General features: G+C 33.6%; 1 protein-coding gene across 1 annotated transcript; it reads left to right on the forward strand.

The window, feature by feature from the left end:
- Positions 1 to 475: 475 nt before the first annotated feature.
- On the forward strand, positions 476 to 10172 carry LOC133197270 (paired mesoderm homeobox protein 2-like). Its single transcript, XM_061333230.1, has 3 exons — positions 476 to 1103; positions 8274 to 8464; positions 8587 to 10172. Exons 1-3 carry the CDS (start codon positions 779 to 781, stop codon positions 8911 to 8913), a joined length of 843 nt encoding a protein of 280 aa, XP_061189214.1. The 5' UTR covers positions 476 to 778; the 3' UTR covers positions 8914 to 10172.
- The last annotated feature ends 5300 nt before the right edge of the window (positions 10173 to 15472 follow it).

Consider the following 15472-nt stretch of genomic DNA (forward strand, 5'->3'; position numbering starts at 1 on the left):
GAGTACTAATTTGTAATACAGAGATTTTTTGCTAAAAAATGTTGGAAGCAGTTTGATGGATGAGAAGTTTTGAAAAAAGCCTTCATAATTACTAAACTATATTATCATACTAAGTTATATCAAATATTGTTTTAGCTTTTCTAAATGCATAAATCTACATTTATTGAGGTTCTTTTTTGTATGTAAATCAAATGTTGATGCTTTTATTATGTTACTTGAGAAAAACATTAACATTACAAAGAATATTCTCCGGTAATCTTCCGTAACATTTTATATTGCAAAACGCTCAAACAAAAATAAATACATGTCATGTTGTGTTAGTCAATAGAAAGTTTCACATCCGCAACTGAGTGGGTGTTTCTTTTCTGCGGAGCGCCTCCCAGCGGGAGGTATGATAATCCAATCATATGCCTGCTTTTTTGTGACTGACACCACGTTTCTTGGAGGCTGGAGATGTTCTTTCTAAGAGGCCTGTGGGAGGGATTCCGTCACGGCCTGCACATGTTCTGATCCCACTACACTCTCTGTTTTGTCGTATCGCCTTTCAAAGCTTTGGCTTACAACTACATATGTTGGGAAGTCACTATGTAGAACAGTTATTTGCAGTAATACCTTTCATTCCGAGGAAGTGACCACAAAAAGAAGATTAATTTTTGCGGATTTTTACATTATTTTCCTTGAATGCCTGTGAAGTTACTTTCAGTAGATTTGTGATTTCTGTGTGCAATTCTCTAGCACTTGACAGTCGTCTGAAAACTCTTGATACCCAATCAGAAGAATGAGTACTTACGGCCTAGCATCTACTGAACATCACCATCAGTTTGCCAACAGCTTTGACAAAGTTGCAGCTTACCACAATGCCTTACAGAACAATAAAGCTAACTTCACCGTGAGTCACCTACTGGACTTGGAGGAATTACCCAGCGAAAATTGTGCCATGTATGCTAACACTGATCCCCAGCCAGGCCTTCCCACTCAGGCATGTACCCCGACCCTCAACGGCAATCCTCCAGGAACAGGAATGACAGACCTAGGCAATAATTCCCCCTCCCCGATACAGGACAGAATGCAACAACCCTCACCGAGTGATGGTAAAAGTCAAAGTGAGTTTTATTATAGTTTTGTCTTGTAGTGAAGATGATTCTTCTCTAGGTAGAGAACTTCGTCTTGTAGTGAAAAATAACTCTAGGTAGAGATTCTCATTTCTTAAAGCAACTGCGACGTAGTTGATGTGACTTGAGTAGAAGAAATTTGCGTATATTAAATTAGGGTTTGATAACAATGTCGAGATATACCTAATTAACCTTTGATAAGACCCAAAGCGTTAACGTTCATTACAAAAAACAACCAAAATATGTATCAAATTTTGTTTAGCAAATAGTGCATGTTAATGATGAAAGAATTCATTGAGTGATCTTCTTAAAATGTTCTCTTTTAAATAAAATACACGAAGATACGTTTATAAGAGCCCACCATTTTCTTGAATCACCATAGACACTTAGCATGTTCTTTCATACAAATTTATCAGTTCAAAGCAAATATAGATATTATCAAAGCAAATTATCATTGGGAACAGCCGTTTTATTTTTTCCCGACAGTAGGAATTGGTTGTGATGATTGAGAGGAAACTATATACAGTGGAGAAACGTTTGTTGCAATAAGCTCTCTAATATCCGGGGTAATACTAACTGGGCATGACAGGGCATTCCGAGATAAGTTAACTGATTTCATTCAGAAAATAGTGTTACTAATTAATATGGCGGTAAAATCTGTCACAACGATTTGCGGAGGAAATTAGCTCGTATGCTTATATTAGTGATGTGTATCTGGTAGCAAGAAACGTGTTTTCATTTATTAGTGATAATTTGTGTATTTGAGAATTTTTTGCGGCTGACGGGCGGTGGTTTTGATTAGGCATGGCAATGGTATACCGTTTTCAATGAAAACGATGTGGAATGAATTACCTATTCATTAAATACTGATTACCGTTTGTAAACACAAATTATAGTGGCTAGTAAATGGTTGCATCCTCTATGTTAAACAAGTGTTTGAATATCACTTTACACTGTGGTTGTTTCATTTTAAATTCAAAGCTAAAGAACAATACTTCTTAGGAATTTAGTGTTCTCTAATCATTTTGAGATTTTTGGCAGTTAATTTTCTTCTTGATTGCAGTAATTGAGTTTTTATTTAATTTGCAATTGATTACAGTTTGTTTCTTTTATCATAACATTTGATTTTAGCCACTTAAAAAATTTAATCTAAATGTAAAAATCTCAATCATCTATCATTATATAATTTATGCAATTTTGTTACGTGCGGTGATTTTCTGCAGATTTCATATATATATAACTTATTTTCCTTCATCAGATGGAGAGTTCTTTTCCGCTAAATTGCCTGTTTATGTACAGTAGTCGGTGTTTTGATTTGACGGTATCTGTCTTTTGTCAGACATCAATTCGTGTGCTCTAAATGTTGATATATGTTGATGAGTCTGTAAAAAGAACACTGCCGATCAATTCATGATATCTGGTTTATATATCATTTTACTTTTTCTTATTCAGTTGTTTCCATATTTTAATATATAGAAGTAAAGTTGCGAAAATTCACGTTATTTTTTTCACAAAGTAATTCAAAATAATTTCATAGAGGTTTGTTCGATAAAAAGTGGTAAAATTATAGGCATCTTTTACGAGTTTTTAGAAAAAATAGACACTTTATTATTATTTTTTTAAACATAAGATTCATTAACATTTTTTGCTACTTCATTGTACTTTGGAATCAATCAAAATACAGTACATGTAAAACAGTTACTGTTATAAGATAAATACAGGTTTTGGATTAAAAAATTCAATATTTTAAAATATAATTTCAACATAAGGATAAGTTCTTAATTTTAAAAAATAATCAAGGTTTGACAAACTTTTTCAGAACATCAATAAATAATCGGAATAACATTCCTTTGTTAGAACATCAATAATTTATCAGCATAGCATTAAAAACTAAATACACTATAGTGTTCATATTTAAGGCCCCTCTCTATACATTGCACGCTTCATGCACGAAGTTAAAGTGAAACTCAATATTTACACTTTTAAGTGAAATAATTTTTCAAATGATCCCAAAACGTTTTTTATTTATGAATCGTATAAATACACAAATTTTATGAAGCTCCATAGAATTTACCTGTGTTGCCACGCATGATAAAAAAAAGAATCCGTTCAAATGCGTTTGAACTCCACAAATTCTGTTTACTATGTTGAAGCAAAATAATATGCTGATATTCGAATTATAATACAAAGCTATTTTATAAACTAGATCAAAATAGTAAAGTGCCCTTAAAGGCTTTTTACTGCAAAAAAACAAAATTTTTGCGATACATTAAACATAAGGATATTCTCTTTACATATTAGTACATAGGATATCCAGTCTTATCGACATGTTTCCTGATTAATAAAGGACCTTGTAAATACATGTGCTGATCACTAGGGTTAATTCTGTTCACCGACGATCTCCCCATCCTATTTCCCTCGTTATAGGTATCGCTTTCCCGGGTTCTGTGGAGTCGTTATGATTTTGTTTTGATACCGCTGTGTTACTTGATGGGTTAGGAAAATGTTTGTCTACATCACATACGGACTGACATGACGGAGCGTTCGAAAGATAACATTAATTACCATCCTGGAAGTCCTGCTAATAATAGTAACTCTTCTCTTTCTCTCAGGAAACAATGTAATATTATTTATGTGTTTTGTATTCTCTGAATCAGCCTCTTGACATTTGCCGAAGCTTCCATATAAATCTTGAAATGACAAACTTGGGGTTGGTATAGTTCATTGATAAAATTAATGAAATAAATGGTGCGAATGAGATGCCCTCTCTAATCAACAACTGGTTGATACCGCCGTGCTTTTAATTACAGTTTCAAGTGTTAGCAGAATGATGGACGGTATTACATGAATTTAATTATTGGCATGTCGGACGGGTAACGTTCAGGGGTGATGAACGAGAGCGGAAATTTAAAGGGCTTCCAGTTTGGTTCTTCCAATTTCTCATTAGAATTTAATTTTTGACTCATGACAGTACCAGCATTGAAAAAAAAGGTTTGCAATATTACACAGAAGTTCTGAAAGAAATCTGAAAAGATAAATTGAAAGTTTTATTTAATTATAAAAATCGTAACTGCATGTTGAATATTTTTGATCTTAAGAAAAAATACTGCAGTCAGATGATAAAAAATATTAGCAAACAAAGTCTGAGTCGATTTGAAAATACCTCGTACGCTACATAATAAAGAAGAGTGGCCAAAAAACGGATAATGAAAATACAAACAGCAGATACATTTTCAAGGCACGTCACTTTCATGAACTTGCTCCAAAACTTATTATTATGCTTCATAAAATAGAAAATATTGCTAGTTCTGCTGCGGTCATACCGGTAAAGTTTGACATTTATTACATTCTGACATTTGTTGTCTTCAAAAAAAAAAGTAATCTTGGAAATAGCTAGAGTTATTTGACCCTACTTCCAACAATTTACGGTTTATCAAAAGCGATAGAAAACTCAGAAAATGCTCTGATAATCGCGAGATATTTTTCTACAAATTCTGATTATTACAGAATTTGAAAACGTTCAGGGTACGTGATGAAAGAGAAATTTTCCTTCCTTTTATCATAAGAGAGACCATACATAATTTTACTTGTCTACTGAGTGAGCCTAACGAGGCTCGTATTTTACAGTTATTTCCATGTTAAATCGTGCTAATGTCAAAACGATAGCCGCTGTAATACATTATTCCTTGCTATCACTCCCTCCCCCTGCTTATATTGCTATTGATAGATAAGCAAAATTGTGATTTTTAAAACAGAAAATAAATAATGTTTTCCGATGATAAAACATTTTATTACGATTTACTTAGGGATATATGATATCTTGATATTGTACCTTTAAAATAAAATCTTTTTCCCCCCATTGAGATTTATCAAAGAATTTGCTCTGGTACATCTTTGATACACTCTATTCAGGGTCATTTTTGCGGTTGACAATATGTAGACTGCTTGGAGCCTTTGCAAGCACCTATCATACCAAGAGGTTTCTTAATTATATAGATTCACATACGTACGACTGGCAGAATTAGGCTAAAATGGACAGCATATAGGATTTTTCGAATTTTTATTTCTCTAAGAAAAAAAGAAGTAAAACATGAGTAAACTTTTATTTGGTTGTTTGTTTATCAGTTAAGTCGATTGCTTTAGAGTTTTTTAGTGATAATTTTGAATTACAGAAGTTTTCAATGGCGATATTCTGTAGTCGTACAAAACATTTTATAGCAGCAGTCACGAATTACACCGAATCTAATTAGTGTGAACATCTACTGATAAGTAAACGGCTAATTGAAATGATAAAAGTCTTATATCATTATAAATCGATCTGCAAGCGATCCATGATCGTTTTTTTTAATTTTTTTTTTTTTTTTTTTTTTTTTTTTGAAAGGCAGAACAAAAACATTCATTTTATCTACGCCAAGTTTGAAAAAAAAGTTGTTTCGGCTTGCCATTGAAGAAGCAAATCAGCTTTACGTTATTTTGATTTTCAAGTACCATAGTTTCTAAAAGTTACCTTTGATAGTATAGTTAGGGAAAAAAATCCGTTTCTTTTTAGGCTAAAAAATTAAAATTATCAGTTCAATAATAATAGAAAAAAAAATTTAATCATGATAACTGTTTAATATTATCATGTAATAGATTATCAAATGCTACATGATAGTTGGAAAATAAATTCCCCATATACAGATTTTTTGATTACTGTGTAAGAATGTGTACATAATGTGTCCCAAGGGTCTTGTTTGAATGTGTATACATATCCACACACCACCGTGTATCTGACAGCCTCAGAAACACATGCCACATCCATACACACATGTAAACCCCCCTCTGCAATGATGGACTCTTAGTTGTCAAAAACTTGACATGGAAACATCGCTCAATAGTAGTCGTAAAGGATAGGAAGGAATTCTATACCCAATGTTCAAAATTCAGATCAAAGCAATATTAAATAGTCTTCTGAGAGAAGGAGAAATGTACACTTTGTCGAGTAGCTGCCATAGATTTCGAAACTTCGTCAAGAGTTACACTGCCTATTAATTAAAACATGTACAAATGAGGTTTCTGTGTTTCAGACCCTTCAAGCACTAGGTGCTCTCTAATCTGTTATTTATTACTTCAATTAACCGGCAAATTATTATGCTTGAACAAGAGAAACGTATTACCATCAACATTTCAGTGAATATATATCGCATAAAAATTCTCAACGATTGAGTGAAAATGTAACAGAAGGGCCCATTGTTCAATTCTGAAAATGAGTTTTGAAAAGTCAAAATGTCATCTTAGCCACATGGTACGCAAAAAATCTAAATCCTCAACAAGGGATAAACATTTAAGGTGTATCAAATTACCCTAAATAATCACTCCTCTTCTTGTCAGTTAGCACAGTCTTCGAGTCTGTGCTTGAAAAATACGGGCACTGCGGATATACAGTTTACTCTGGACCTAATAAATTTGTACATATTCACCAAGTTTTTCTATGTTTATACCACATAAACCTGAAAGAACAGTATTGTAATAAATTTCAGTGCCAAATTAATTTTTGGAGGATTTTAGTACTATTTTTGGCTGTTAGAGAAAAATGTTTTTCTTTAAAGTGTAATAAACCATTTACCCATGTCACATAAACATACAATGACATTACTTTATCATTGTGTTTTACGATTGTTCAAACACCTGATCCGATATAAGCTTTTGAAGCATAGCATGTCTACGAAGAGCTCTGCCAGAAATGGGATACTTTCTTGACTGAGGGGCAAAGATAAAAGTCTAATAAATTTCAGTCAAATTTTCTCGTATAACAAGTAATTACGTAATAGTATTTTGTCTTAGAAAATTATACGTGCCATATGATCCTAAGGAGTAAAGGTGTCTATATAAAAATTCAACGTGTCACAAAGTTTAAAAATGTTATCATGGTTATTGAAAATTCAGCTAAGATAGTAAAAAAAATATGTTTAAGGCAACTTATTATTATTTTTTTTTCACTAAAAGTATTTAAGAAAAATCTCTTTTTTCCAACTTTGAGATTACAGAAAAAAAATAAATAACATCCTCAACCCTTTCAAAATAAGAAATATTAGTTGGCATTTTTGTCTAGAAGTTTTAGTAAGGACGTGTATTGCTGGAAACAAAATCTCCAAAAACACTTGATGAAGACCGCTGGCGCCTTTGATGTCTTCATTTCGACAACATGACAGACTCCTCTCGCTGAGCAATATTTGAGCTTGCTCTGGGGTTAAGTAGAAGCGCTGCTACTAAGGCGCACACGTGGTCCGGTAAAGCCGGGTCGGTGTATTTTCTTAACAAAAGTCAACATTTGTGTTCATAATGTGCATTCCTGCCGAGCATATTGAGGAATGGTCGAAGAGACGTGAATGACTTCTGCCATAAAATCTCCTGAGGATTTTCTCCCTCCAAACAATGAATTATTTTAAATATTTTGTGTGGTAAAATATTTAATTTTGATTTTTCTCATTATCACGTGTACCTTATTTAAAATCTACAACGTTTTTCATGAGGTTTAAAAATTTATCATATTTAATCACAGTATTATATTATATTCTATTAAAAGTAGACAATTCATGTGAAACTTCAAAAAACATACAAATCTTCACTACAAACAGCGAAGACTTTCCTTTGTTTAATTAATCTAAAAATATATTTCATTCATTAAAATGAAGAGAATTGGGCATCAGGTAAAACAAATAAATACTCTGTTTCCTTCGTTAGAAAGTTGAACACTGAACTTGCTGAAGATTTTCCCATCATGCACATGGAATGGAACATGATTATAATGTTCGATAGTTCATTTGCAATCGTTTTCAGGTCTTTGATCAGAATCAGAATATAATCTGACATGCTATAAGCATCATATATATCTTTAATTAATATGTATATCATAATAGATTTGTTTATGATCGGTTTTTTAAGGAATAAATGAGGAAAAATTGACATATTTTAATTTGTGACTATTAATAAATCCAGATTTGATTGTTATGACACAAAAAGATATTGAAAAGACTTTAAAGACATTTTCAAGAAATGAAATTTTATTCATTGTCTTTTAAGTGTACTTTTTTCTGCATGTGAACAAAATTCAGTTATGTCAAGACCGATGATTAGCCCAACTGAACCATACACAACAACTAAAATGTACTCAATTTATAGGTGGAAACGAAGATGATGATAAAGATGACAAAGACAGCAAGCGGAGACGAAAGCAAAGACGCAACAGAACAACATTTAACAGCAACCAACTTGCAGCTTTGGAGCGAGTGTTCGAAAGGACGCATTATCCAGACGCGTTTGTTCGAGAGGAACTCGCAAGAAGAGTTAACTTGAGTGAGGCTCGAGTACAGGTAAACATTGGACTATAAGTTACCATTACGCAAAATCTTGAACAAAAAGCATTAATTTCACAATACTTGTACAAGAAAAAAATATATATCACAATATTAGTCAAGATATTTTTTTCCTTCAGGTTTGGTTCCAAAATAGAAGAGCAAAATTCAGGCGCAACGAAAGGAACATGATGGCTCAGAGAGGTAACTTGTATGGGCGACCAGAGACAACACCCATTGAGCAACCCATCACACCCAGACAATCTTCTATGGGATCCGCCGATACAATGAACTGGTACGCCCCTCCGGCCTACAGCCCCGCGTCATCATCTTCAAGTTGTGCTCTTGCAAATCATTCGTACTCCCCACCGCCTAATATTGGTTCAAGCATAGCATGTCTCAGGCTGAAGGCCCAGGAATATAACACTGTAATGCATAATCCATATTCTCATCAAATGCCACAGTGACCGGAGAGCAAAATGACCCGGGAACATTAAAAATTGTGACACCGTTCTGATGTAATTAATGGTGAAGTGAAACTGTGATTGTTTTGTGGGATAACTTTACCAACAACATGTTCATACGTGACGTGATTGGAATACATGGAGAAGGCAGTGATATGTCGATGCGATAAAAACTCAGGATACTAATGCTAGTATGGAATATGGCCTCGTCAAGTGTTGAGAGCAGAGAAAGTGAGATGGTACGACTGATTCTGTCACCTAACGGAGGAGTAGATGCGCTAGATGTCTGAACGGAAGCATTATCGTCACATCGAATCATTGTCATCGACATCATAATCGCTAACATCAAATAATCCTTGTCACAAATTCCTGCAACTTAGTTTTCCCTTCTATTTATAAATCAGTGGTTTAAATGGACATCTTATGTGGACCTAGATATCTGTGTCTCAATATTTCACAGGTGCGCATGTGCAAAGCATGACTTTGTCTATTTGTTTTGTAAGAATTGATATTTACTCGTCACAGGTTGTGGTTGTTGAAGTTGTATAATCACGTGATCTTTATGTTTAATCTGTTATTCGAACACACCTGTTCCCCTTATCCATCCGTCCTAGCGTCGGCATTGTACAGGGGCTTCCAAAAATTAAATGTGTAGATATATTAATTGTTTCATATTTGTTGAATATTGATATTGTCATTTTTACATGTACATTTTATCTGCTTGAAATGAAATGTAGAAAAAAGGTGCATGTGCAAAGCTGGGAAATGAATTTTATTATGAACTTCTCGATGAAAAAGACAAATACGTGTGCACGATTTGTTAAAATTTCCAGATAATTTTATTGACGTGTTTTTAGATTTTTTCATTTAAGAGGGATGGAAATCCTGCATGTTTTATTATCTAAATAACTCTATGCAAAATTAGTTTTTGTTTTCACATTTTTTTTTTAGTTTTTTACAAGGATGGTGAAGAAATTCCTGATTTATTAATGTTCGTGTCTTAGAATATTTGATTTGAATTAACTAGTAAAATGAACTATTTGTGCCTTGTCAATTAATGTTTTGAAAAACGATAAACAACGAACTTCCAGACTCAGATGAAATGTATATCACTCCATATTCAAATTTTCACTTGTTTATATTATGACTTTTCCAGAAGAACTCTCAAATTGCGTTTTGTAAATATATTTTGAATATTTTGATACCGTTTAAATGTTTATAATGAGGAGATATGCAAAATAAAATGTTATATAAATATATAATTTTTGTGAAGTCTGTTCTTTGGGTTCAATTTCATTTAATTCTGTATGCTCTACAGTTTTTTCCGTTACATTCCAAGAACACGTCTAATGCGCTCTCTCTCTCCGCCTATGTTGTGTTCCATGGGATTTTCGAGGAGCGCTTACATGTCTTCTTTGTCACCATGCCAACACCAGTGCTCTCTGCCAAACGAAAAGGAAATATTGGACACGTGTGTCTGAAAACAAAAGTTTTCTTAAGGGATATACGTTGTACATGTAGTTGTATAAAATAATAATGCTTAATGTTATTAACAAGAATATTATATAGAAATAAAAAGTGAGAAAGGAAAATAAAAGAATTATCTACACTAAAATAATTATGAACATTTCAATATAATGTAAGTTGACAAAGAGGAATATTTGCCATGTAAAAATCGAAGTAACCTTGTAATATACTCGTGAAAACATAAAACAATTCAATTTGTATACGCTGACCTTATTCTTTGGATTTGAAACGATATCAGATTGCATGAATTTTGCAAAACATGACGATAAATACTGATTGCACTTTGAATAATATTTGATAGTTGCACATTAAAAAACAAGCACTTTAGAACTATCGAAAAATCGTGCCACGAAATGTATGTTTGAAATTCATAATTCGTATAAAAATTGTGCCGCGGTATAGTAAAACATTAAGCGGTATTTTCAGATGCGATATGCATAGAATGCCTCGTCAAGAATCATATGGCGCACAGATGAGAAATCGTGCATGACTTTTATATATCTTGTGAACATATCTTTGGCGAAATGGATAGCCATTAAATGCCGTCCCGAGCACCCTTACTAAGCATGCTAAGTGTTTGTTTCCGCGCGGTTTCCCGGCTCGATGGTATCACAGACACACGGACGACAGGGCGAGACTTGGGGTGTCCGTTCCTGGGAACAATCTCTACCTCTTGGTTTCAAAAAATTTTATCTCTGATTTTTATGGGTTTTTGCTGTAGTTAGGCTGATCCTAATTCTCTGACCGGAAGTTGGTGATCTTTGCTGGCGACGCTAGACAATGCTTATTTTTAAGATCTAAGATCAATATCAGATGAGTGAATTTCCTACCCCAAGATTCTTTAAACAAGTAAGCTTTGGTTATCCATTTGAAATGTTTATATGTAACACAAAGGTAGCAGATGGAGACTTCAGTCTGAGAAATGTCTTATGATCACAACACCATGGTCACTGCATATTTGGTTGAGGGTTGTCTTAGTGACTTACCAGATAAAGCAACCAATTAAACAGATAATCCTTTCGCGTGTGGATTGCCCTCCGCAGGTTAAGCTCTAATTGTCAATTACTACCGCGCGTTATAAAATCCGCGGCAAAAACAAAGCATTAGGCCTTGTCAACACTTAGGTCTTTTATTGCATTTCCTTATCTTGAAAATCTACAGATGCAGTGGTTGTTGTTGCTTTGAGAAGAATTGTTAGATGTATCAGCTTTTTTTCTCTTTGGACATACATGTATATCTCTTGGTCAGCTGTAAGCAATGGTAAAAACGCTAAAACCATTTTCACCTTAAAATAGTGTGCAGAGTGTCATGGTCACCATTCACATCATTTTGGTAAAGAGTCAAAAATTCAAAATTATTTATCAAGTACATAAAAATAGTTTTGTTTTTTTTCTTTTCGATGTCGTCATCTACAGAATGAAACATTGATTGTTGGACAGTTGCTGGGAGGATGTGTGAATTTTTTCGGTGCGTTTGATAGGCGAGAACGTCTGACTCCGCCTTGTGTGATAACCTACATCAACAAAATATGAAACCTTTATTAATGGGAGTTTATGCATTATTTCACAAGAAGATGATAATTTGTAAATTCTTAAAATTTCCCAAGCGATAAATAGACTTTTAGCAAAACGCAAAAGTGGTTAAGAACAAAGAGAAACAACTCGTGTAACAGCACCAATAATATCTTTCGAGATACTTGCGTTACATTGATGGAAGAACACACTTCTTTCACTTCTTTATAGCTTTTAGAAACCGGTTCTAATTAGTTTAATTTAAATTGATTGTTTTAATAAAAAATAGTACTTAAGGAGAAATATTCAATGGATGTAAGAATAAATAAGTTACATGGCAAAAGTTATTCATAACACAATTCGCAAGAAGTCCCTAGGCCCATCCATTTATTGTAAAAGGACATCAAGAAACCTTCTACTGAAAAGCTAAAAGCTGAGTTATTAATCGTGTGTAAGAAATGCTCATAAGGTTAGCAGTTGACTCATGTTCTCAGTTACTCACAACAGAACGTGAATAAAACAGTCTAAGGTGTAATCGACAATACTTACATGTATCATCGCAAAAGGGTTCTCAATCTGCTTTTCTCGAATAATTATTGATTTCTAGCATCAGTTGTTGATTTATAGCATAAGAAAAAAAAATATTTTGCCAAATAAATAAAATTCTATACTAGTTTCCACATTCCTTTTCTTGGTATTATAACTTCATTTTTAGTGATTTTACAAAGGACCAGCATACTGAAAAAAAATCAAACAAAGCTGATGAAATGTTTCAAATTTCTGAATATTGCTTGTTGAAAACTTGATGAATGTTACAACAGACGTTTTGATGACGCTTTGCATTTTAATGTTTTAAGATCCTCATATTAAAAGTAAAAATTCATCATGAAAAAAAAGTTCATCTGTGAATCAATGTTAGCTGAAGTTTGGCTATTTATACGGAACAGTCCTTAAGCTGTTAAAAAAAATCAAACCACATATTACCATTGATTAATTTCTAGTTGCTGCATGGAAGACACATAAACTTTCAATAACAGTTTGCATAAGTATATTGTAGAAGCGTGTAAGACTGCACGGAGACAGAGACACGGTTTGTACTGATATAAGTGCACCTCCATTATGCTTAGATGAAATATGTACATTTATTTGAGGAAAAAAAAGAAACTTCTTACACAAGATTGATCAGTTGCTCCATTTTTAATATCGTCTCATACACACTAAAAAAACAGACACTTATTACCGATATTTACATAAAATAAGAATGCATACTTAAGGATTTATAATATGTTCAGATGTATCTTGCATTAATAATAATAAAACATGCTCTACATATTGAAATTTGGAAATAATGGTATACCACCAATATCCATACATGTATGTACTCAAAGAATTACTCTTGTGTTGTTTTTTGCACTTATAACATATATGTTGGATGATTATGCCCATTTGGGTCCTGACTTGGTAATAATTGCTGTTCTTTCATTTCTTTTCATACTTTACAGAAACTAATGAAGCAATTTGTTTTCTTCTATTTCACGTTGTCTATGTGGCGCAGTTAGTCTCATTCTTCAGAACTGAGAGTTACGTCCTACTGTAAATCAAAGTACCTCACAGCTCAAGTGCCGCGTAAAAGTCTAAGTTGTAGTCTTCCACCAGCAATTAATGGTGTCCCAATATATGAATCAAATATGATGGAAAGGAAGTAATCCAAGACAAAAATAATCTTAGACTTTCCGATTCTGGCCTCTGATTTTTTCCTACCCTTGGCCCCTCTTTCTTTTCCTACGCCACGCCTTCTCATACGACAACTAAGGACAAAATCAATGGGGAAATTTAAAAAAAAAATAGCAAGGAGTCATGCGGTTATAAAGGTTCAACCCTGTATTTTACTGGGATTTTTATTATTATTCAAATATATTTAATATAAAAGAGGCCCAAAGGCCTAGACGGTCACCTGAGTGTCATGAATTTCTCGGGCTATGAGTACTTTGGGCTTGGAACTGGTTTAGACTCTTGTGACGAAAATGTTACTGTTTGGTGAGGATTATATAGCCATAGTCATGCAGGTTGCCTCATAGAGGTTCAGGAGTAAAGAAGATATATTTCAATATGACCTGGTCCCTTGTCCCGGAGGCATCAAGTTTATAGTTGTGTATGTTTGTTGTAGAGGGATATTACTTATCATTATAATTATGCCAATAATTTTCCTTCTTCGTGTCCATGAGTAAAGAGGATTTTATAAGACATAATGCATTTTCAGTATATGACCAATAGCCCAACCCGGGCGCCAAAACCATGGACCAGAGGGACATAAATTTTCAAATTCTGTTAGAGGGCTTATAGTTAATTATATTCAAGAAAGCTGTAAGTTAATAATGAGATCTTCAAATTTATAGTGTATATAAAAATTTGACAAAATTAACTCCACTCTGGGGCCTGAACGTTAAACCATGCAGGAGGTATAAATTTTAAAATTTTAGTAAGGGAGTTATTTCTCAATTTCTTATTGTAATCATGCAAATAATTTGCATGATACAAGTCAATGGGTAAAGAGGAACATTTTCAAAGTTGTAAATAATGTGTTTTGTAAGATGACCAACTTAGCCTCATCCTGGGGCATAAACCTTGGATGCAGAGGGCCACGACTATCACAATTTTGGTAAAAGGTTGTTTACTCATTACAGTCATGTTTAAAGTTTATCTGCTAAAAGTCCGTAAGTACCGAAAATTTTCAAAGGCGCCATGTATTTTCACTTCGTAATCAACTAAGCCCCACCCTTGCATGGGTGTGAACGCTGGAACAAGAGGACATGAATTTAAGATTTAATGAAAATGAAAGAGTTCTGCACTCATTGTAACCATATATTTTTGCCCACTAGATGTCCTTTAGAAAAAGAAAACAAATTTTCGAAGATGTAATGAATATCCAAGTAAGACCAGTCCTGGAGTCTGTACCCTAGACCCAGGAGCCATGAAGCCTTAACCGGGGTATCATAATCATGTTAACAAGTTTTCCATGAGAAGAAATGAAGATTTTCCAACTTTAATGTATTTTCAATAGATGATCAACTTAGCCTCACCCTAGGGTCTGAAACATAGGCCAAGGGGATATGAATTTCACAACGTTAGTTAAAGGTTGAGTACTCAATAAAAACATGCAAACGATTTGCCTTCTAGAGTTCTTGAGTAAAGAAAAAGATATAATTTATGCATTTTTCAAAATATGACCAACTTAGCCCTAATCTTGTACCTAAACCCTGGAACCAGGGGCCATGAGTTTCACATAATCATGCCAACAGTTTAACTGCTAGATGTCCAGGACGTTCAGCAAGCTGAAAATTGACGACCACCAGCATTACGACCGACGAACGACGATGGACAAAAACAGATAGTAATAGGGCACCTGAATGACTCAGATGACCTAAAAAACTTTTCATGGCTTGTATTATTTGTGATCGAGTAGATAATGCCAAACTTATTTAAAATTATCACTATCTATTAATTGGATATGTGATATATGCAGG

The sequence above is a fragment of the Saccostrea echinata genome, unplaced genomic scaffold (assembly GCF_033153115.1).
Source record: "Saccostrea echinata isolate AGI-Se365-2 ecotype Australia unplaced genomic scaffold, CSIRO_AGI_Sech_v1 ptg000030l, whole genome shotgun sequence".
NCBI lineage: Eukaryota > Metazoa > Mollusca > Bivalvia > Ostreida > Ostreidae > Saccostrea > Saccostrea echinata.

Bases quoted from the DNA above. Each gene is read 5' to 3' on its own strand.
- LOC133197270 (XM_061333230.1), top strand. From the start codon at position 779: ATGAGTACTTACGGCCTAGCATCTACTGAACATCACCATCAGTTTGCC. The intron at 1,104-8,273 runs GTGAGTTTTATT...CTCAATTTATAG, and splicing joins GAGTGATGGTAAAAGTCAAA to GTGGAAACGAAGATGATGAT. The intron at 8,465-8,586 runs GTAAACATTGGA...TTTTTCCTTCAG, and splicing joins TGAGTGAGGCTCGAGTACAG to GTTTGGTTCCAAAATAGAAG.